At 45.8% G+C, this 25,149-nt stretch overlaps 1 protein-coding gene across 1 annotated transcript in view; it reads left to right on the forward strand.

Annotated features, from left to right (window-relative positions):
* Positions 1-17,511: 17,511 nt before the first annotated feature.
* NOS1 (nitric oxide synthase 1) overlaps positions 17,512-25,149 on the forward strand; it is a 90,064-nt gene continuing 82,426 nt past the window's right edge. The window contains exon 1 of the mRNA XM_055323363.1: positions 17,512-18,600. Within this exon, the coding sequence (XP_055179338.1) occupies positions 17,885-18,600 (716 nt within the window). The 5' untranslated portion in view covers positions 17,512-17,884. The remainder of the gene's footprint in view (positions 18,601-25,149) is intronic.

Consider the following 25,149-nt stretch of genomic DNA (forward strand, 5'->3'; position numbering starts at 1 on the left):
GGAAAAACCTTCATTTGTCATTTCTTTCCTGGTATCACCGTAGTCACTGAAATAAAATCCTTTTGTTTCTCACCAGGCAGGGTATAAAATAATGAGACAGGATGGATGTTTTGGGTTGATATGTTGTTTATTGGGTTTGATTATTTTTTAACAAGGATGCAAAACTCCTACGTGTAGTAAATGTTTCCTTAACTGCTGTCTTCAATGCACAGGATTTCTTGGAGGGTACCTCCTTCAAGACTTGCCTTCCAAAATTATATATTTCTTTCTGACTTTCCTGAGTGATAGCTCATTGGGCTTTTAAGGGATCATTTGCATTTCAGAAATAACACAAAGTCACTGGAAGCCACATTTTGTGGTTAAAATGGGTGATTACATGGGTTGAACTCATGTGGAGATTTTGTTTTGAGGAGGGGCTCTTTTCCAAAACAATGTAGTATAAACAGACAAGCTTTTTTGTCTGGTTGCAAACTGATGTCTAAGCCAAGCATTGTGCCCTGTGCACTTCATCTTGAGACTCTGATGACGAGAACCAGCCCCATGAAGCCAAAAATCTTCCCGCTCAAGAACCTCTTGACAGCCTCTTTACATGTGGCAGATTGGCTTCTCTCTCCTGAGCAGTAGGGATTAGATTTACTACCTCGATTGCCATTGTTTAACACACAACCTTAACTGAATATTTTGGGACATTTTATAAGGATAGTTAATTTTCTTTGGTGTAATAATGATACTGTGGATTTTGTGGGAGACTGTCTTTTTTTTAAGATTTTATTTATTTATTCATGAGAGACACAGAGAGAGAGAGGCAGAGACACAGGCAGAGGGAGAAGCAGGCTCCATGCAGGGAGCCTGATGTGGGACTCGATCCTGGGACTCCAGGATCATGCCCTGGGCCGAAGGCAGATGCTTAACTGCTGAGCCACACAGGGATCCCTGGGAGACTGTCTTTATTCTAAGATACGCATGTTTAAGAATTTAGGGCTGGAGCATCATGACATTGGCAACTTATTTTCAAATGGTTCAGCAAAAGAGAGCTGCAGACAGATGATAGATAGTAGCATAGATAGAGAGGTGAAGTCAGAGAGAGATGGATGGATAGATGGATATACAGACAGACAGGGCAAATAGGACCAATGGTAAGTTGGAAGTTTATAGTTGGTATTGTACTATTCTTTTCAATTCTCTGTGCTTAAATATCTCATAATAAGAAGTTGGATGGCAAGAATAGCTTTAGGCTTTCCTCCGTGTTAAATTTTCCCAAGTTTCTTACGAGAATAACATTCAGCCTCCTCATCTCCGTCCCCCTCCCCACACACAGAGAGACACACACTCATGAGCGCTGCTTTTCCTGGAAGAAATAATCCTGCAGTTTAGCAGAATGTCACTGTTTTCCATGGCAGCCTTTCTTTACATTTTTCTCTCAGCATTTTAATTAGGGCTGTGAGTCACTGTGCTTTATGAAGGCTGGTGACAATGTCATTTACGGCTGTTTAGCATCCCAATCGAGCTCTCTTCTGCGGCGCTCATTACATCAGGGGCATTGAGCAGTGAGCAGGCGACACTTCTCTCTGTCAGCAGCAGAACAGGCTCCGGGCCTCTTGAGGAATTCAGAAATGAGCTTGAGGTTTGTCCCTGGAATATCTTCCTGAGTCCCCTTTTCCATTGCTGGGCTTTATAGTTCTGGTGTGGTTTTGAATGCATTTCAGCTCCAGAAGGTGATCCAAAACTGAGCACTTGACATCCTTCTTGGAGACAGCAGGCTTTTCTCCCAGGCACTGGGGTCTGACTTACCCTGACATCAGCTCTTGGATGCACGAGCCTCTGGATATGAAGTGACAGCACGAGGCAGGATTCTGGAGCCCTTCCAAGCCAGATTCGAATCCAGCCACTGCTACTTATTCATCCTGTGACCTGGGGCAGGCTATTTTATCTCTTTTTAAACCTCTGTTTCCTCTTCTGTAAACGTGAGGGTAACTCCACTTCACTGGGTTATCAGGACCATTAACACCTGGTGCCTGTTGGGTGCTCCATATGTTTGTTCGTGACGATGAGGATCGCCTTAGGATCATCTGATGTAGACATGCTACTCCCTTGACCATTGGGGTCACTGCTGATAGTCCTTATCCCTAGATCCAAGATGCAGTGGAGGTGAAGGTTTGTCAGCCAGGGTCCAAGCAGAACACAGAAGACACCTGTAACTGTGCTACTTTGACTCCAAGATAATGTAATGAAAGTGTTACTTAGATACAGTTTAAGATACTGACAAGGGAGAGTGAAGCATCCAGGAACCAGCAAGGAGGGGGAGGAGGTGATGGCCACCACAGGACTGATGGAGCAGGGGGAAGGAGCATGTTACTGAAGCCCTTTGGGCCATAGAATGAGGTGTGGGAAGCTCTCAGCAGAAGCTGTGCCCAGAGAGGAATGCAGACCTCTCCAGACCACAGCACTGGGATGGCGTAGATCCCCCTCTCTTTCCTCCTTTGCATCTCCTTTGTGCCAAACCCAATTCGAAGCCAGAGGACATGGAGCCTATTGATATCCATAGAGGTCAGCCCCCTCCTGGGACCCAGATAAGTTAGGAGAAGGGCAGAGGATGCATCAGGGGACAGAGGATGGAGAACAAGTATCCTCACACAGACAGGGAAACGAAGAAGGCCTCTCTGATAATCAGGAAGAAGAGCAAGCCCAACTCATCAGCTCTGAGCAGAGACATGCTTCCCTCATCGAGGATATGCTAGAGTGTCTCCAGTTTTCAGTAGGATCCCCCATGAAATTCTCAAAACAAATCAGGTGTTTGCTTTCATTTCAAACATGAAAATGCATCCCAAGGTGCTTTGAGGAAATAGGAGTGAGCATTATAAAATCAAATAAACAATTTCAAGGCATTACAACCTAACCAGCAAATTTTAGGGTAGCATCTCAGGTAAATAAAGCCTCTGGTCTACTGAGGAGGTAAGGCTTATTGGAGAAGCTGCTGATACACGTTTGGTGTTCAGTCAACAAGTAACCAGTGTGGTATCTGTTAAATGTCCACTCTGTGTGGCTCTGAGCACATAGCTGGAGATGATGGCCAGGTGTGACATACCTGTCAGGTGTGCACCTCGTGAAGCAAGAGACCTTGGATGCCAAAGCAAGGCATTCTAGTTGGTGTTATCCTAGTGACCCTGAAATTTCATTGCTGATCTTCAAAGAAAGTAGTAGATCAAACTTGAGGGAATTTTCTTGGTGAAAGCCACAGGATGGTGTAGAAAGAACCACAGAATGGTAGCCAAGAGGCTGGTAGGGGTCTAGCACCAATGATAGCACAGACCAGCATTCTTCATACACCTGCTGAGGGCTCGGTACTGTGCTAAGTTCTGGGCTCACCAAAGCACAGCTTTTCCAAAATGATAAATTATGGTAAAATCCACATTTTAAGAAATACCAATTTCTCATCTTAAAGTATACAATTTAGTGGCATTGAAGACATCCACCAGGTTTTACAGCCATCACGTCTATCCAGCTCCAAAGCATTACATCACCCCAGTGGAAAGCGTTATCCCCACTAAAAATTGAAAACAAGTGTTCAGGCAAAAACTTGTACGTGAATGTTCACAGCAGCATAACTCGTCATAGTCAACAGGTGGAAACAACCCAAATGTCCATCAACAGATAAACACAGTGTGTCCCAAATAACCATACAATGGAATAATAGTCAGCTATAAAAAGGAATGACTTACTGATGCGTACTACAATGTAGATGATCCTTGAACACAGTATGCTAAGTGAGAGAAACCAGGCACAATAGGCCACATATTCTAGGATTCCATTTATATGAAATGCTTGGAATAGGCAAATCCATAGAATCAAAATGGGGTTGCCAGGCGCTGGAGGGAGATGGGGAGAGACTGCTTATCTTCTACTCGTGTTTTAAAACTTTTAATTTTGAAGTAATTTTAGACTTACAGAAATATTGCCAAATAGTGCAACAAGTCTCATTATACCCCTTTATCCAGCTCCCCCTAATGTTAACGTCATACATAGTTTTAGTACAATTATTAACTAAACTACAGACCTTATTTGAATTTCACTTTTCCCATGAATGGCCATTTTCTGTTCCCGAAGTTTATCCAGAATCCCATATACTTTTAGTGGTCATTTTCCTTTAGTTTCTTCTGACCTGTGACAGGTTGTCACACAGGCTGTCTCTCCTGACTTTGACACTTGTGAAGATTACTGGTGGGTTTCTTTGGAGAATATCCCTCACTTTGAGTTTGTTCAATGCTTTTCTCATGTTTGGAACAAGATAGTATCCACTTTTTTTATTTGCATGTTAAATCTTTGGATCAATAATAGAAAAACGTAGCTGCCCCTTTGTACAATGATTTCATGGATGTTGTTCCTTTGGATGAGGCTTTAGTAAGTATTTAAGGTAGAAAGTGAGTCCACTCTAAGGAAAAATTGTAAGCAGATGATAGCATAGGATGAGATACAGGTAATGGCACAAAGATATGAAGGTGGCAAGACCAGCTGGGGAAACATGACGTCATTTTATGTAATCTTCATAAAAGCCTTCCAGAGTAACTACTATTATTTGCCATTTTACAGCTGAGGAACCAGAGATACAGAGTTGCTAAATGTCTTACCCAAGGCTAGCCAGTCAGTAAATGGCAGAGTCAGCATTTGAACCCAGGACCTACCATCTTAACCATGACAATCCCCCATAAGCCTTCCTTCCCACCTCTGTGATGTCAGCTTAGATGCTACTCATGGTGGCATCATTCTGTTTTCTCTATGATTTTACTGCAGGGGGAAGTTTGCAGAGCTGTATTCAGTGAGGCCAAATCAGGTGAGAATGTATCACTCAGGGCTGAGGGAGGGGTGTCTTCTAGGGGCTTACCATACTGGCACAATAGGAGTTGAAGAGCCGGCAGGTTCATGTCACCCCAAAGTAGAGTCCCTAAGGAAAATGAATGGGGTCTTGGATGGCGTGTTCCCTGTAAATGAAGAAGGGAAGCTGGTTACCATTCAGCTCTTGTTGGAATAAGTAGGCAGACTGGTTTGACATCCAAAGTAAAAGCTCCATTTACAGAGAAGGGCGTCACTCCGGGAAGGGGTTTTTATAAACCAAGTTGAGAGAAGAAACAGCTATGGAATTAAGGATGACTATTATGTGAATTGCTCTACCACTCTCAGAAGCTTTAACCCAAGGAAAATGAGGGCAGAGAGCATCAGCCATAGGGCAAAGGCTGGAACAGATGCTCTCAGGAAGGTGGACATCAGTCGAACACCCGGATCAGCCAAGGGCATCTATGGCAGGACCCAAGTCACTAAGCACATCTGTCCTTCCACTGAGCAGCTTCTAAAGATGACCTTCCTTGTTTTCCTTTAAAATTCACTACATAACAAGGGTCCTCATAGTCAAATAAACACCTGCGGGGTCCTGGCAAGAAACAAATGAGTGAAGGAAGCTACATGGGGGCCAAGGGGAACTGGAGAGCCCATTCCCTATCTAAAGGGGCCACACCATCTACTACTCCAGCTGTTTGCTGACTTTCTGGAATACAGAGCCAGTCTTAATGTGCCTTCCAGTTTCCAAGAAAACCAAAATTTGCATTTCACATGAAATTTCCAGTTTTTATGTGGTGGTAAACAACATGAAAAAAAATTTTTTTAGCTGTATTAACCAAACAAAACTCATGTGTCGTGCCTACGGGCTGTTGTTCATAGCATCTGACTAGAGACTTTTTGAAACAGTGGTATCCTGAATCTAAAGCACTTTTGTGCAGAACAGTTTATAGTTTAGGTGGAAATGAAATTTCATTTGCGACTGCCATTTTTGCAGGTCACAAAGTCATTGGATATCTGCAATTTTACTTGGTTCAACCTAATATTATTGCTCCCTTGACTCAAGTGTTCTGCTTGAAGCTTCATGGGACTGCAAAAAAGTAACATAGGCATTCAGAGGCAAACTTGACCAATGTTTCTCAAGCCATAATGTGCACACTAATCCCCTGGGGTTTTGCCGAAAATGCAGAGTCAGATTCATAGGGCTGGGGCTCTGTATTCCTAACCAGCTCCCAGGTGATGACTGCTGGTCCATGGACCACACCTTGTATAACAGGCACTAGACCATGTCCGTCACGTGATTTTACAAACTACATCGAGACACGCCCCCCTCTTTTACCTCTCCTTTTTCTGAATCCAGGTGTTCTTACCTGAGTTGTGTGAAGTTTCATTTATTTGTTCTTTAATTTGTAATGGGCCATGTTATCACAGCTGCTTGACAAGAAGTGAGCCAATACTTGCCTTGCCAATAGTGCTCTGGATGTGGCACGATGGTCCAGTTCTTTACTGGTCCCCACTGCTCCCTCTCACTTCCCATCTGGGCTACTTCATTCAATAGCTGTGGACTCAAGAGATTGAGACTCTGATTTACTGAGCACCTATTATGTGCCAACCAACCTGCTGTGCACCAGGGGTACAACAGTAAACCAGAAAACCATGATCCCTATCTTCAAAGAGCATACAATTTCATAGTTCATTTAGGATGATATGTTTTTGGAACAAAGTCGTTACCCGGTAAAAGCTGAGAAGATGAAGGAGTTGTGGCCAGGATCTGTTATACTATGATCCTTACTTTTATTTTATTTTAAAAAGTACGTTGTTTTTATAGCTCTGTTAATCAGTACTAAAAAACATATAATCAGGTTTTTATCCTAATTATAAATTTGATCTTTTATTTTATTTTTTTAATTTTTATTTATTTATGATAGTCACAGAGAGAGAGAGAGAGGCAGAGACACAGGCAGAGGGAGAAGCAGGCTCCATGCACCGGGAGCCTGACGTGGGATTCGATCCTGGGTCTCCAGGATCGCGCCCTGGGCCAAAGGCAGGTGCCAAACCGCTGCGCCACCCAGGGATCCCTGATCTTTTAAACATTTACTTTGACAAGCAACTAATATGGTGTCTGTGGGCCCCTACAGGGCTCTAGGAAACCTGAAAATCTGGAATTGCATGCACAGCTTTTGTGATGATTTTCCCCCTCCCTTCACCTGTCGTGATATCTTCACACCCCATATTATCAGTCCTGGATAGGCAGATGATAATTGGTGGTAGTTCACCAGGAAGGGATGAATGAGGACATACTTGATGGCTTGGGCTTATTTTGAACAATCAAGAAACAGTATAATAGACGTAAAGGGCATCTACAAAGAAGGCTGCATCTTACATCCTAAGATTAGCATTACTGTCAAATATAGGACCCTGAGTAAATTTCCTAATTTCATGGAAGAAACAAAGAAAATGAGCCTGTAACTTGAATTTGAGAATAAATCACACAAGAGAACAGGATTCTGGCTCTGACTCAATCTGTAAGAACCTTTGGCAAACCCTTCCCTATCTGTAAGCCTTGAACTTCTCATCTGTAAAATGTAGAGTTAATCTAGTGACTTCTACTCTTACTGGTTACTGAGTCATGGAGTGCTTAGAAAATCATATTATGGACTATCTCCTCATAAAAAACATGCATATGCACAGACACAAAAGTTGTGCACACAATTCCAGAATTGTCAGGAATCCCCAATCCCTCCTGCAGGTCCATAGACGCCATATTATGAGCAATTGAAATAGAAAGCCCTACAGTCCATTTCAGCCACCAATTACTAACATTATAAGTGGTGACTCCAGCCAAATGAAATAAAAATACTATTAGTATTTGGAAAATGGCAACAGCAAAGACTTTGAACTATCATTATTTATAGATGATATAATTATCTGCTTAGAAAAGATGAGGCTAAAATTTACTGGAGATAGTAAAAGAGTTTAGTAAGTAAAAAATAAAAAGTGGAGACTTTGAGCTCAAACTTGGTTTGAATCTCTGTCACTGACACTAGCTGAATAAACTTCTATGATGTAATTAACCTCTTTGAGCCTCAGTTTCAACATCAATAAAATGGGAATAGCAAAATCATGACCTTCATATAGATGTTGCAAGGATGAAATTAGATAATTCAATGAAGTGTTTACATATATAAATATTCAAAATATGAGGTTGAACTATAAGACAATGGTGAATTTGGTCATTTGCAAAACTGCTAGTTTAGTATAGTTCAACCTGATTAATAAAAATTAAATGAAAGAAATTGCTGTGGATAACTGATCATTTATTCAGTAAATATTTATTTTGTCCTGATCAGGTGCTAACATATTTTAAGAAGAGAGTGAATTATATCTTTCAAATCAAAGCAGACCTATGCTGCCTATGCAAATGTACATCAAACCCATACCTGCCTTTGCAAGCTGTTTTTCCTCCTGTCCTTCGCCCTTGTCCCCACATCCATGCTGATATAAAGCAACTGAAAATGCATTTAGTCAACCTGAGAGTCTTGATCTTTTATTCAAGTTTAACCCATTTACATTTATTGTTTTTGCTGATCCATCTTGTGGTGTTATTCTCAGCATTGTAGTTTGTGTTTTCTATTTAATGTATTTTCTCTTTGCTGAAATTCATCTGTAACTGATTGGGATCTACATGGATACTGTGATCTATCTGCAGGGAATTTCCAAGTTAAAGGAGCAGACATTATCACTCGTCCCTTAAAAATAACCATTCTTACTTCTTTTTCCTTCTATGGGTACCTTTTGCCTAACCCAGCTTCCCTGCACCAGGGACACCCAAGTATGCCAGGCATGAGAGGAGAAACTTGGTTGAGTCTCAAGTTAACACTGAGCAGCAATCTGAAGGGTATCATTCTTGATGTCCCCCTTGAAATAAAGACTTATCATTGCTACAACAGTTGACAGTCATGGTTTATAAAGTGCTCTTCACAGCACCTGTCTTATTGAATCTTCACAAAACCCTTGTAAGTGGTTGTTATTACGTTTTCAATTTTGCAAAAGAAATTGACATTCAAAGTGCTTAATGACTTGCCCCAAATCAAATAGCTGGGGAATGAGCCAAATCAAGTGTATATTTTCTATAACCCCTCCCTTCATTCTCAGAATTATGGAAATAATGCTATCAGGAAATGTTGACTCTTGCAGTATACTAGACCGCAGTTAAATTATTTATTATTACTCAGGAAGGACAGTTTTATCAAATTAGTCTCATTCATTCTTATCCTTTCTTTTGCCCTATTTTTACCCTGCCCTCCTGTGCTCTCTTAGCCAGGAAATGGCATCATGATCCATCTACTTGTGGAAGCCAGAAGCTGGGAAGTCACCATGGACACCTCTCTCTCCTTTGCCCCCTCCATGCACTCAGTTACCACATCCTGTTGACCCAACCTCCTAAATATCTCTTAAACCTACCCACTTCCCCCCTTCCTCCCTTCACTATGCTAACCATGGTCATTTCTCATCTCTGGCCTGCAACAGCCTCCTAACTGGGCTCCCCATAGCCAGCCTTGCCTCCTCCCCACCCATTCTCCATGCTGCAGCCGGAGTGATCTTTCTAAATCTAAATCTGACCACAGAACTTCTCTCCTCAAAACTCTCCAGTGCTTGTCATCACTGTAAGAATAAGGTCCAAAATCTTTAACTTGGCTCTCAAAAGAGCTGCATGATCCAGCTTCTGAAGATCTCTCCAGCTTTATAAGACATTGGCTTGCTTCTCCTGCCACAGTGGAGAGGGCATAGGCATGTCCCTCAGATGCCTGTTCTCTCCCTTCTGACTGCCTTCTCTCCCCCACCCCTCCCTTCAACCACTCTCGCCTTTAATCTGGCTAACTCTGCATGCTGACTCTTCCTCCAGGAAGCCTTCCCTGCTCACCTACCACTGAAACTGTTAGATGTCCTATCCATGCCCCTGTTAACACCCTATATTTCCACTTTGTTCTACTCACTGCATTTGTCACTAATATCTCTCTCCACCACCTTCTTTCTCCCTTCCCCCAGCAGTATGCTCTGAGGGCAGGAAAGCTGTCTGTCTTATCTATCCCTCCATTTCCAGTGTCCAGCTTCTTGTTGGCCCAGGTGGGAGCTGTATAAGCATTTATAAGGAGCAAATGGACAGTATGAATGGGGGGGGGAAGGAAGGAAGAGAGGAAAGGAAGGAGAGAAAGGGAGGGGAGAAAGAAAGAGGAAAAGAGGGGAAGGTTAATTGGCATATGAAATATGCACTGACTTTTTGTAATGATTCCTAATAAGTGTTTCAGAAACCAATGGCAGTGTTTCATTTTTACAGTAATGAGGCCATCCTTTTGGCTGTGATGATGTTCACATATCTGGCCCAGGATCATTCATTTTCCTTGATACAATCTAGAGACTCTAAAAAGAGAAGTTTAGCAGTGCCACACATTTTGCATAGATTAACCCATCAAATGTACTCCCATTGAATTATCCCATGTAATATATTGGTTTCTACCTTAAAGGTTGTTCCTGTTTTCCCATTGTTCCCATTTTATAGATGACTAATCTGAGGCTAAGAGGTGGTAGAAGACGTAGGTTGCAAACCCTTGTCTTGTGGCTCTAATGTTCATGCCTTTGACCACTACGTGACACCTCCAGCAGTGGAGGATGTCTGGTGCACAGGGGGAAGGGGGAGAGGAGACGTGCATCTCTGTGAATTTTTGTGCCACTGAGGGGTGATGGGAGGAATTTAATTACCTTAGCCCCAAACTCTGGAGTATTCTGTCTCAATGATGGATATAGTGCTCTACAGATGGCTGAACTCACTCATAAAAATGAGCCTTGCAAAATGAAGATAAAATAAAAACTCTATAATACCCCAGACCTGTTCCAACATGGGGATAACAGCCCTGTGGCTCTCTACTGATGATGGACTGGACCCATGACATCCCTGTCCTGCCCCAGTGGTGTTGACTCACCACCGGGGTCCAGGGCCTGAGTTTCTGGCTGCTTCTCTTGAGTTCCATGCCCCTACATGCCGAATCCTGCTCCTTTGGTGTTCCAAGGACATGGTGACAGGCACCTACTCCGCTGAAAAAGTAAGACCAATCTATGTGTCTGCAGCTTTCTCTTGGTTCTTCAGCAGAGTGCTTTAAGCAATATATGTCCACTTGACAGCATAGAAGACCAATAGGATAATGGCTGCTTGTATGAGAGTTATTCATAATTGTAGTGGGAAGAGGGTTCATCTGTTGGGCACTTACCATAGTGTATGGCATATTGTAAGAACTCAGTTAATATCAACTATTGTTCCATCTTCAAAGATACCCTGAAGAGATGCTATTATCACTCCCATTTTATAGATTCAGGAACTATGACTCAGAGCGGGTAAGCACCTTGCCCACCCACCACCACAAAGCCAAGTGGAGAAGCTAGAGTACACATTTAAGACAGTCTGACTTAAAAGACTGTGATCTTTTTTAATATACGATACATAAACATAGTAAAAGATGAATAAATAAGAAGTACAAAGGAACATACCAAAAAAAGAATATACAATAAAAAGTAAGCTTTCCTCCCATCCCACCCGGCCCCCTCTCCCAGAAGCAAGCACTGTTACCAGTATCTTGGATGTTTTTCCAGAGATTCTCAATGCATCTCTGAACTTATATGGAAGTGGGAATGAACACATAGGATGGATGTGTAAATATATTTATATGCCAATGCTCTCCACTTTGTAAGGTATAACAGTGTATCTTGAAGACCATTCCCCATTGGTCCTTTTAGATCTAATCCCCTCTTATGTCATGCCTGCACAGGCTCCCATTGTAAATATGTGCCATTGTTTATTTACTCTGTTGATATTCTTAACAGCCCTGCAAGGAAGAGGCATGTGTATATCTGTGTGTGTGCAAGTAAGGATGTTCCTTCTAGTTTATCTGCAGGAGAAAGTCCTAAAAATTGAATTGCTGGGACAAGTATCTGTGTATTTTAAATATTAGGGTAGATACTGTCAAACTGCTGCTCAAAGAGGTAGTACAAAACAGCAGTGTGAGAGAGGGAGGCTTTCCCAAAGCCTCACGACAAGGTATACTGTCAAACTGGAAATACCCATGAATACTCATTCTACTAACTCTGAATTATGCTCATGGGGTGTGGGCATTAGATCTGGAAAGATTAAGGTATCATCAGCAAACCACACCCATGAAAGTGGGGGAGTTACATGGTGGGGCCAAGGTGCCCCTGTATCTGGGATCCCCAAAACACAGAACACCAACTGACCCCCCTGATTTGCAGAGGTTGGCAAGTTTGTAGCTATGATCTGCCAGCGTGGGAGAAAGCTCGTCAGCTTGATTCCCGGGTGGTGTTCTCTCTGGGGAAAGACTGCAAATTAGCAGTTTGGGAGATGTAAGGAAGTTGGTTGCTTTGTCGTGTTTTGTTGTTTTTTTTGTTTTGTTTTGTTTTGTTTTTTTAAGAACACAGTTGGGTTACGGTGTGGGTCTTTTGTTTGTGTTGAGGGTGGCGGTATCTTCTTTTGTTTTTGAGACACCAAGACTTGGAATTTGTTTCTAAATGAGATAAGAGGGAGATGGGAAATGGAGCTGTAACTCCATCAGAGATTTTGTGAGTGTGCAAACAGAAAACACCCAGGAGTTCACAGGCTGAGTGTTGTTTTCTTCAATATTATTCATTTAAAAGGTAATACACATGTAATTAAAAACATCATTTAAGTGATATTCAAATAGAAAAATAAGGTAGACAGTGCAAAGTATGTTTTTCTCCTACTTGTGATTTCTCATATTCCTTGTAAATTACAACCAGTGATACCCATTCCTTCCAGAGTATTCTCTGCATTTACATGTGCAGAATTTACATGTATTTTTGTATCTTGGAACTCATATCGTACCTATAAATAGAGATCTGCATCATTCTTTTTAACTAAACATTCATTATATACATAGGTTAGACTTCAAATGACCTTCGGACAACAGGATATTGCACACTCTACTGTTGGCCTAAGGGACATCCTATTACCTCTCCCTTCACGTAGTTCTAGGTGGATTCTCTCCCTTACCCCATCCCCATCACACGTATTCTCAGAGGTCAACCTCAAAAAGTGGCAAGATCTTTGCTAACCCTGTGTCATTTTTCTGGTTTCTTTAGAAAGAAGTATTATCTTCTCTGGTGAAGTTACCAGTATATTCTCAAGGGGGCCCAAGGGACAGTGGGATACAGAGAGGAAGTCAGACTCCAGACCTGCACCACCCAATGGCAATACAATGTGGTCCAGAAGTGTGATTTTTTTTAACCGTACAGTAGTCACTTTTAAAAAGAGTTTAAAACGCCACAGGTGACATTAATTTTCATAATAATTTTATTTAACCCAGTAGATCCCAAACATTACCAGTTCAACATGTAACCGATATTGAAAAATTATTGAGCTATTCTATGTTCTTTTTTTCAAACTAGACTTTGAAACCCAATGTGTGTTTGCTCTAACAGCAGATCTTAATGGAACCAGACACAGTTAAGGAGTTCAGTGCCCACATGTAGCCACATGTAGCTAGTGGCTGCCCTACTAGAGAGCATAGCCCTAGATTCCCCCCCCCCCCCACCTATCGCTGATCATGTTGAATGAACCCCTTGGCTCTCCAGGCCTCTGCTTCCTCATTTTTTAAAAATATTTTTTGTTTATTCCTTTAAGAAAGAGAGAGCACAAGCCATGGGAGAGGCAGAGGGAGAGGGAGAAGCAGACTCTCCGCTGAGCAGGGAACCTGACGTGTTCGAACCCAGGACCTGGAGATCATGACATGAGCCAAAGGGCAGACACCCAACCATCTGAGCCACCCAGGCACCCCTGTTTCCTCATTTTTGAATGGAAGTTGAGTTGGGTGATCTCAGCACCTCCCCTCCCCTAATGTCCTCTGACTTTCAGTACTAAAAATGGACAGTCATGGACAAAAAAGTAGCTTAATCTCACCATCTATACAATGGGGACCATCAAATGTGACCCTAATCAAAGTGAGGATGAAAAATATGGAGCCAATGAGGATGTGCTTTGGGGAGGAAAAGAAATGAGGCAGTTTGTGGGTATTAGGATTGGAATCGACCCCGTTATGAGGACTCAGAAGCCACTTGATAGACCCACCGGGTTCACTTATCTGAACCCCACTCACCTCGCCCATGGGTAAGGTGGGGCTAGGAGTTTCTCCATACAGTCTCTGCCACAATCAAATAAGACAGCCATGCAGAGGGCTCGGCGCCATGCTCGGCACACTGGAAACTCTCCATTACCAGAAACTGCTGCCATCCCCACCGCTCTGGTTGCACAAAGGCGGCCCAGAATAGGAAGTGGCTTGCCCAAGGTCGCACGGTGAGATGGTGGTAGCAGACGCTGGCCTATTTTGGCTCCCTCCTTGTCTCTGGCAATTGTTCCAAAAGTCAGCCACTAATTTCCTCGCAGCAAGGTAAATGAAATAAATACACCCAAAACCACTGAACTACTCGCATGAGGCCCAGGTCCAAGTATTGTTTCCATGGTATGTACGCTGGAGTGCATGCATGTGATTTGTTTAAAATCACAGCTCCACAGGGCGGGGGCTGGCTTGGCAGGACGCACTGCCCTGCACCCAGCTCCCTGTGCTCAGAGCCCCATTCCACGACCCGTGCCAGACTCCACCAGATTTCCAGCAAAGGGCCCCCTCTAGATGGCACATGAACTACCTTTTGGTGAAACTGTGATGGTGTAGAAAATTAAAATTAAAAGCCAGGAAGCCTGAATTGTTATATATTATATAACAATAACAGGAAGCCATTTCTTCTGGGCATTTGCTGTGTGACATTGCTGGGTACCCTGCATTCACCATTGTAATTAATCCTTTTGGTTACCCAGGGTAGAGGTAACCACTTAACAACTCCATTTTACAGCTGAGGAGATAGAAATTCCAAGAAAATAAGGAACTCACCCAGAAATACACAGACAGAGCCAGAAGGGGCCTTAAAAATCTTCCCTGGGGCAGAGGCATTGCCAGCCACCCCACTGACCCAGGAGCCTACTGGACACTAGACATTCACCAGCTAGGACAAGTGGGTCTTCCTAGAGCACCTTAATTTATTTATCTGTAAAATGGGGATATTTGAACTTGACTTTGGTGAGAGTGAGGATAAAAACATGGCAGCAGATGAGGATGTGCTCTGGGAAGGAAAAGGAGGGAGATAAGGTGTTGTGGAATGGTTATTAAGATTAAGGTAGAGCCTGGCAAGTGCTCAGAATCTGCTGGCTGAGACACAGGGCTTGTTGCACTCTTGCGCTCGCTCTCTCTCTCTCTCTCTCTCTCTCTCTTTGCTGGCAGACACTGAATATCCCTGTTTCCCCCAAGCCTAGTCTCTTTCCAGTTCCTTCCAAAGATCAAGTTTCCTTTCTAAGGCCAAAGTCTAAGAAACATCACCCCAATCTCCCAAGCACCAGCCAACAGCCCTCCTTGATTTGGAAACCAACTGAGAAAGAGAAAAAGCTGAGCAAGGCTGGGAAGGTTTATGGATCACTTCATTCTTTTTCTTTTTCCTTAAGCCAAGCCCAGGCTCTGTCCTCTTTAGGGTTTGGCCCAAGCCAGAAGTGTAAGAAAAGCACTTGGAAGCTTTGCCTTCCCAGAAGCTCACCTACAAGTCCCTTCCTTAATTAAAAAACAGAGTCCACTGCCAAACTTGGACACCTAAGAGCTCTGGAGGTCCCAGCTATCTCTGCCTCCAGCTCAACAATGAACATCGTGGATTCAGTACCCAGAAGAAATGAGGCTTGGGGAGAGTTAAGGAAGTAAGGAAGTGAGGGGAGGACCGATCTTGCCCCGTGAGGAAAGACACAGAGATTCTGGATGGTTTTCTCTGCAAATCAGAACCCCAGCAGCAAGATGCTGAAAGACATTCAGCCGGTCGACACTCGAGAAACACACGCTCACACACACAGCAGAGAAATGACACAGCATGAGGGCAATGCATGAATACACAGAGAGAAACACACACATACAGCGACGCCAGATGGAGAACGCAGCCTGGGCTGGGCCTGGGTATTCATTATTCCCTCACCCACACAGGGGCTGGCAGAGTTACATAATACAAGCTGCAAAAGGGGAGGCTGACTTACTAACCGACCCGCCTTGAGGGGATCCAGGAAGTGGCACCTCCTTCTTGGGGGGAGGGGATGTCTGTACCCATCTCCTGCTCACAGAGGCAGTGGGAGCTTGTCAGCTGCCTCAGCCCCTGGATGACCCCGAGAATTCACTAAAAGGGAAATGAGGGAGTGAGTGTCACTTTGTTAGTAGTGGCAGATGGGGGCTCCCTCCTTTCGCTAAGCATGGTGAGGATGCCAGCAGGGAAGGGAAGGGGTAGAGCTGGAACCAGGACTTGAACTGGGGGACAGAGAAAGATGGAGGGGTTCTTTGCTGCTCCCACCTGCCCCTGACTCCACCCATAATCCACAGATCACCTGCTCCAACCCAGACCTGTAGGACACACTTACATAGCTGCCTGCCGTGTGCTTGCTACAGATGCATGCACCTCCCCTGGGCTGCAGCATGCCCAGCGGGGCCTCCCTGTTGCCCTTTGGTACCCCAAGCATTCCCCGAGCCTGGGGAAGCTGGTGGAAGTTGAGAAAATAACCAGAATATGAAGTTTCTTCAATTAGACTGTAAGTTTAAAAGCTCGGCTCAGGAGTGGGGCAGACCTGAGTTCAAAGCCTCTCTTTACCATCATTTCTGTGTGATTTTGGACAACTAACTAAGCCCCTTCCCAGGCTTCTCATCTATTGAAGGGTAACCATGAGGATCAAAGGAGGAAGAAAGATATATATGTTAGGAGCCTACATGTTCAATAAGTGTCGGCTGTGTTTAATCATTTGCGATTTTTCTTCATTCAACAAATACTCATTGAGCACCTGCTGTACACTTGTGCTAATCCTAGGGGTACACAGCCTGCTCTCCTTAGTATTTCCCCGTTAGGGTTTCAGGTTGTAGAGTACAGATGTTCTCTAAAGTTTTGTGTGGAATCCATGTCTTTGGTGTTTATTACATCAGATTGGCTTTATGATGGTTTGTAATGTGGCCACATCTGTTCTCTTGAGCCTAGAACAGGTCGATATTTACAAAAATGGTCAGAAAGGCCAGTTGACCCCTTGTCAGGATTCCCCTTCCAGTGGGTTTGTTGTGAGGACTTTGGGAGTGGCCAGGACAGAGAGTTCAAAGATCTGTGCTGGCTGAGCTCCTAACCTGTTAGTGGAAAATGTACGTAAAATGCTGAGAGCCAAAGGCCACATGACAAGCTGGAATGGTGGCCTCTCAGGACGGGAAAGAGATGAGATGAGATTGTGATTCTTGCCTTTTGATTTCTAGGCTGTCAGTGGTTCCCTTGGTTTCAGAGGCCTTTGATCATGGGAGGTGAAACCAGGCAATTTGCAGCTAACAGGGAAGGTACCCCCTCCCCTCGAGGAGGAAGGATTTCATTTCGAGGTTGGCTTCCAAACTCCAGGGTCTCATGGCTAGACTTCTCAGTTGGCTGCATTTCCCATCTCGGTTTTGACGGTGGCGTTGGGCATCCACATCAATCTCTCTTTTTGTAACTTCACCCCCTCCCTTTTCCTTCTCTCCAGCACAGGTCTGACGAGCTGGTGATGCCCAGAGAATAGTGCATGGTAGCTTGCGTCACCTCGAGACACATCTAGACGCAGCCACCAGACGCTTCTCCTCCCCAGTCTGCCTGACCTGTTGCTTAGGGACACGTCCCACGGCTTCTCCTGACGCCTGCCTGATCGACCATCACTTCCTAGAGAACAAGGAGGAAGGCCAACACAGGAAATCATGCCACCGACGGCCGGACAGCAATGAGTGGGTGACGCCAAGTTGACGTCAAAGACAGAGAAGACAAAGCCCAAGAGCAGCTCAAAGTTGAGACTCCTTGCGGCACCAGCTCTTCCTCTCGGTGTGGCATTAAGCCTGGCTCCTCCTGGTGAAGTCATCTTGGCTTGATATAGTGTAAGTCTTCAGACCCTTGGACCGTAGACACCATGGAGAGTCAGGTGTTCAGTGTTCAGCAAATCCAACCCAACGTCATTTCTGTCCGCCTCTTCAAGCGCAAGGTTGGGGGTCTGGGCTTCCTGGTGAAGGAGCGAGTGAGCAAGCCGCCCGTGATCATCTCTGACCTGATTCGGGGGGGTGCTGCGGAGCAGAGCGGGCTCATCCAGGCCGGCGACATCATCCTCGCAGTCAACGGCCAGCCTTTGGTGGACCTGAACTATGACAGTGCCCTGGAGGTGCTCAGGGGCATTGCCTCTGAGACACATGTAGTCCTCATTCTGAGGGGCCCTGAAGGCTTCACCACTCACCTGGAGACCACTTTCACCGGGGATGGGACCCCCAAGACAATCCGGGTAACACGGCCCTTGGGTCCCCCCACCACAGCTGTGGATCTGTCTCACCAGTCATCTGCCAGCAAAGAGCACACACTGGACGGGGCCACAGGTCCTGGCAATGGGCCACAGCATATCCAAGACAGTGGCCAGCAAGCCAGCTCACTCTCGAATACCAACAGCCTGGCTCCCAGACCCCCGAGCCAGGACTCTACCAAGAAGAGTACCGGGGTTGCTCTCCAGGACAGCCAGAACAATGAATTGCTCAAAGAGATAGAGCCTGTGCTGAGTCTTCTTACCAGTGGAAACAAAGGGGTCAATGGAGTGGGACCTTCCAAAGCAGAGACAAAAGATGCAGAAGTCCAGGTGGACAGGTAAGCTCTACAGGTGTGTGCGTGCATGTGTGCGGTTATGTGGTGTATGCAAGCATGTACTGCAACTCAGATCAGAGCCCAGAAGCCAATCCGAGCTGTTCCAGACACCTGCACAGACATATCCACTCGGCCACTCTTGCCTCTTTCCCTTAAAACTGTAGTTTTAAGATTGGAATGGGCATGACTTCTAGCCTGTATCTTTTGCCGTGAGACCCAGTGCTGAGAGTCGTGGTAGCTGATGTCATGTCTTCCAGCAACCCCTCAAGGTGGTTATTTTTGCAGTCTATAATTCATGGGGCAGAAGATTGAGACTTAGAGGGAAGGGACTCTCCTAAGTCACCTAGTGAGCGAGAGGCATGTCCATGGCAGCCTCAGCATAGAGTGAATGCCAGGGTCCTGGGAAGAGAGAGAGGATGAGCAGAAGCCTGGGTAACCCTCAGCCTAAACCAGCTCTTGCCTTGTGACAACCACTTGGGAGCAAGGGAGGTTCTAAAGGAACAGAATGGAATCAAAGTAGAGAAATGGCCCCAACTTCCCAAAACAGTGGTTGTGCTCATATTATGTAGGATCCAAGGCTAGAACATGAAGACCTGGGTCCCAGCCCCTCTGTATTTGCCAGATTGAAATTTTTTTTGCTTCTGGGGAGGAAGAAAACAGGTGACACAGTGAGTGATTCTAGCTCCTTCTTTGGAAGAAATTGGTAGCTAAGCCCGGGTGTCAGAGAATAGCGGGTCCAGAGACTTAAGAGAGACATTCCTTTCCACTCTCATCTTCGATTAGCACTAACCCTATAGCTGCTACTTCTTATCCATGCCCCACTACAGAGGAGGCACAGGTGTGGGGCCAGAAACCCAGGCCAAGATTTCCCAACCCCCTCCCCAAGGACCCCTGAGGGTCCAGAGAGCATGTAGAGGTGCCCAGGATGCCCCTCGGGAGCCTGGATTGAAGCAACCCTCCAGGCCCCTGCACTGATTCATTTAACAGATGTTCATTGGAGACCTCCCGTGGCCAGACACTGCTCTGGGCGCCAGGGATGAAGCAATGAATGGAACAGACAAACCCTCTGACCTTGTGAATGAATGATATAGACAAGTCCCTTGACCTTGGGGAGCCAATTACAGTGTAGTGGGGACAATGAAGAATAAATGAGACAAAGATGTTAAAATACACCAGCCATCAGTGATATGTGCTAACGAGAGAGATGTTACAGGGAAGGAGTCAGGAAGTATTGCAGAGGGTGAATTTTAGAGGGAGAGGCTGGGTAGGCCTCAAGGAAGGTGATGTTGGAAGACCCAGAGGAAAGGGAAGAAGGGCACCTTGAAGCTTAATAGAAGAGAGACATTCTGGACAAAGGGAAAGGCAGGTGCCAAGGTCTGGAGGTAGGAGTGAGCCTGAAGTGGTGGAGGAACCACATGGGATCCAGTCTTCCTTCCTAATAGGTCAGCCCCCATTTTGTGGGGTCTGTGGCATCCCGCCTCAGCCAAGTATTGCATCCCGAAGCTTTTCTAACTTCTCACACCTGGGCAAAAACCAAGCGAATTTCAGCAAGACCCCAAGAGAAAAGGTAGAGGCTCTGTCAGAAGCCCCCAAAGGGCCCCCCACTGCCCTTTTTTTAAAGATTTTATTTATTTATTCATGAAAGAGAGAGGCAGAGACATAGGCAGAGGGAGAAGCTGGCTTCATGCAGGGAGCCCAATGTGGGACTCGATCCCAGAACTCCGGGATCACACCCTGAGCCAAAGGCAGGTGCTCAACTGCTGAGCCACCCAGGCGCCCCCCCCACCCCACTGCCCTTTGAAGGTGGGAGCCCCTTTTGTCTTGACGTTCCTTTCCAGAGCTGGGGGCCTGGATCAGTCCTCGAGTCTGTCCCAGCTTGCAGAGATCCGGGGTCTGGTTAGCCCATGACTAGCATGGAGACCCCCCACAGGCTACAGCCCAGTCCTCAGGAGAGCTGCCACCTCCCGGGGGCCCCTACAGTGGCACACACATAGAGATGACATGGTCTTGACATAGCTTCCGGGAAGCCAGCAGCCCCCAAGTCCACTCAATGGACTTACATCCTAAAGCAGCTGTAAAATCCAGAATCAATCATTGGCCTGGTTTTCTGGGAGGCACCAGAAGTGCCTCCTCCTCTCCAAGGCTCAAGAGCAGCAGGACCGTGAATAAGCGTGGCCTTCCCCCTTGGGGGCTATATTCCATACACTTGGTTCTGATTCTTGGCTGGGCACGGGACGGGCATGGAGTCATGAGCATCGGAATTCCCTGGGGCTATATTTCAGCCTGCCTCCCGGAGCCTGAATCTCCATGTGTGACATGGAGACATCCCCTGGAAGGTCCCCCCCCCCACTCTGAAAAGCCGGTATGACCCTCTTCCAGGACACGAAAGCCCGGTGCAGGACTCTAGGCTTGGGGGAGGTCATCAGATATGAAGGGCTTTAACAGGAGCCCTCTTACCAGCCAGCCCTGAGGGGCCTCTCCAAACACCAACACAGAAAAGCAGCCTTCATTTCCCCAAGGATGGGGGAAGGGCATACCTGTCTGGCACGGGGTTTCCTCCAGCAGATTTTTTTTCCCAAATTGGGAGGCTGCACCTGAGCTCTCAACCTGTCACCATCCATCACAGTCTTCCTTCTAGTGACCAAAAGGAGCAGAAAGCACTGCTTTGGAGAAGGTGCAATTTGGAAGACAGTGGCCCAGGGCAGGGACAGGCCTCCATGAACCCCATTAAGGTAAATGGTTCTATGGATGAGTATTAGCTAAATCTAGTGCATGTTCCCCTGATTCAGTGGTTTACACCTGTGCTGGACTCAGAAACCCACCCCTTCACCCCGCCACTTGAACACATATTTTTAAATGCCCCCTTTACTAACCAGGAGCTAGTTCATGTATCATATAACCTACTCACACTTTATACTTTTTTAATAAATATCATGCCCTAACTATAAAGTAAAGGAGACTATAAAAGTAATTCATAGTAGGGGCACCTGGGGAGCACAGTCGGTAGGGTGTCTGACTCTTGGTTTCAGCTCAGGGTCATGGGATCGAGCTCCACATCAAGCTCCATGGTCAGCAGAGAGTCTGCTTGAGTTTCTCTCTCCCTCTCCCTCTGCTGCAACCGCCTGTGCTCACTCTCTCTTTCTCTCTCAAATAAATAAATCTTTAAAAGAAAAAAGTAATTTATAGTAACAGGAGCTATAATTCAATATATCAGTGCTCAGATATTTGCCCCTAAACACAGAATTAGTCCGCACACGACAGTGTCAAATGCAGATTGACACAAGTGTGTTATTTTGGCAACTCAGATGTCACCAGTGGTGTTGCCTTAGTGATGGGATGGTGTGATTGTCCAAAATGGCGACAGATTCCCAATAAAATGATATCCTGTCTTTTTTTTGTTGTTTTTTTTTTTGATGTCCTGTCTTTAATTTATCCAGTGGCAGCGTGCACAGAAAACTCAACATATTTTTTTCTTTTTTTTTTCAACATATTTTAAAGTCATGTTTATGTGTAAGACCAATTGGGATCTTGGCCCAGGAATTTCAGCTTGCTTTTTTATCTGTGTGGATGTCCAAAAGTTTTGTGGCAGCCAGGACCCTTCTTCCTGGTGTTGCTTTGTCCCTTGCACTGCAGGATATCTACCCTCCCTGATGCCACCTCCTTCCCGCTGTGATGCCGGGGCCCTCACCATTGTTGGAACAACCAAAACTTTGGTTATTGCAAAAGTTCCCTCAGAAATTACCAAACTGCCTCCTAGGGGCTGAGATAAGTGTTGTGCTAAGTGTCAGCATCCCAAGACAGGAAATGGAAGCCCAGGAACAGAATGGCCTTCGTGGTCACTCTTGGGGCTGGCAGGTCAGGGAGCATTCAAGCTCCTTGGAGCATGTGGCTGCCTGGAATTACTCATTACTCATCCTTCCAGTGGCTTCCCCATCCAGGATGGGGATCGGAACTGGCAACCTGGATTCTCTATGGCCAGGTGACAGTGAGGCTGGCTGCCCACCAGCCCTGGAGCCCCACATCCCAGTCAGTTCAGCAGTCTGTGGCTTCTTGGGGCCAAGCATAGGCTGAGGCTATTCCTAGTTCTAGCAGTGCCCTTGACTCTCCTGCTGTCTCAGCCTCCTTTCCTTTCTTCCCTGTTTCTTCTTGGATACAGGCCTATTCTCCTGCTTCATCTAGTTCTTCTCCCTCACGGGGCATCCCTGGTCCTGTAATTTGGGGATGCTGGCCCTTTGTTGGCGGGGAGAAGTGATGCTTTCTTAGTCTAGACGCAGTGTCACCCTTGATCCCAGGGGGAAGGTGGGCCTGGCAGGTGGTAGCTGCGTGTAGGGAACGTAGGAAAGGGAAATCTGGGGGCTTCTGGGACCTTCTGCACTTGGGAGCTGTCACTTTAAAATGCTGCATATCGGAGGATATCCAGATTGTTCAGCTTGCTGCCCTGAAGGAGGGTTCTAAAGAGGCCAAGGTCCCTGGCCCAGCATCCATCTGGACCAGCCGGTCAGCCTCACCCTGCACTCTGATGACTTCCTCTCCACTTGCAGGGCAGCCGGTTACTGACGACAGAGTACCTTCCCAACAGCCATCTCTTCAGAGCTTCGGTGAATTCAGCTCCCTAAGTGGGTTGTGTGGTCTGGGCTCCCCATAGAGACCAGGAAACTGAAACTCCAAGAGGGGGAGCAGTTTGCCCAGGGTCACGTGGCACTGGCCACAGGGTGCTATCTTGGTTCTATCTAGAAATCTCACTATGGATGTCTACTGTTAAAGAGAAACTAGGCAAGACAATGTGGCTGGAGGCACAGAAGTCAATTTTGACCCCAGAGAATGAGCTTAATTAGGGAAAGGTGGTCTCCTGTAGCAAGCCTGTGTTTTGTGACCATTATGCAGGTCAACATATACTGAGCACTCCAGGTGGGCCTGACTCCAAGCTAAGGTCTTTACATCAGTTAATTCATTTGTTCCTCATAGCACCTCATTTTCCTAATAAGAAAACCAAGACTCAGAGATGTGCAGTCACTTGTGCCAGGTCACATAGCTAGCAAGCAACAAAGCCAGGACTTGACCCGAAGCCTTGACTCTTGGCTTCTACTGGCATAGATGGCACTGTTGGCCACTAGCCACCAAGTGTACTCAACCACTAGCCATCAAGTTGCTGGGGACATTGGAGCATTTTCTCCATCTAGAAAGGAAACTGAGGCCCTAAGGTGCTATCTAAGAGAGAGAGCACCCCTGGAGAACTGATCTCAGACCAACCAATGACAGCATTGACCTCAGGACCATCTGCATTAGAGGATCTCCTCCCTGGCTGGACTGGACATGCCTTGTGGCTTTGGATCACTCTGTTGGCATTGACTCCAATGACTGCCTTCACACTGAAAATCAGTGTAAATTTTCATTCTCACCTTGACTGTTTGAACACAAGGGGCTTCCCCAGTCCATCCTTTCCTGGGAAGGGAGAGAAGTCCTATTTATAGAGTTACTACTCTTGCTTTGCACTCTCTTCCATCTGTGTCCCCACCATCTTATTAGATAGGCACCTAGCCCCTCATTTTGGGGAAGAGCTATGGAATAAGCCCACCTAGCCACCACTCACCCCAGATTGCATGTAACTAGGGGGTGTCTTACCATCTTTCATTCAACAGATATTTATTGAGCATCTGTTCTGCTCCAGATACTGTCCTTAGAACTGAGGATCCACTGATGAGCTCTGACCATTCATAGGCAAGAAATGAATAATAAACAGGTAGATTCAGGCAGTCGTTTTAGATAGCGACGCATGCATGAAAGAAATGAAATAGTGATTTGAAGAAACATGGCTTGGGGTTAGGTTAAAAAAAAAAAAACTAGATCGGAGGGTAAGAGAAGGCCTCCCTAAGGAGGCAACATTTATACTGAGGCCAGAAGGTGTGAACCATGTGAAATCTAGGGAAAGGCATTCCTGGCAGAAGGTACAGCAGGAGAAAAGGCCCTGAGGCAGAAACAAGGTTGGGATGTTCAAGGAACATAAAGAAGGTCTGTGGGACGTGAGCATAATGAGTATAAAGAGTGAGGCAGTGACATCGCACACATGGGCAGGGCCACCAATCCCTCCCCTTCACCCCCCGCACACCCTCCCTTCCTCTGCCACCAAATATTCACTGTATCCATTTCCCCTGGCTCTTTGCTACAGTAATGAAGTCCACAAACTGGCCTAAAACCACACGCATTCACTCTCTTACAGCTCTGGAGGTCTTATGTCTGAAGGCTCTAAAGGTGAATCTGCTTCCTTACCTTCTGCAGCCTCCAGAGCTACATTCCTTGCCTTTCATGGCTGGTGGCCCCTTCCTGCCCCTTCAAAGCCAGCATGAGGCATCTTGTTTCCAGGGTCACATGGCCTTCTACTTTTATGGCCGATCTCGCTCTGCTTCCTTCTTATAAGGACATGTGTGATGGCATTTAGGGCACACCCAGTTAATCCAAGATGATCTCCCCATTTTCAAGATCCTCAACGTCATCACCCCTGCAAAGACCCTCTTTCCACATAAGGAACCATATATATAGGCTCCAGGGGTGAGG

Source organism: Nyctereutes procyonoides, unplaced genomic scaffold, assembly GCF_905146905.1.
Source record: "Nyctereutes procyonoides isolate TBG_1078 unplaced genomic scaffold, NYPRO_anot_genome, whole genome shotgun sequence".
Lineage (NCBI taxonomy): Eukaryota > Metazoa > Chordata > Mammalia > Carnivora > Canidae > Nyctereutes > Nyctereutes procyonoides.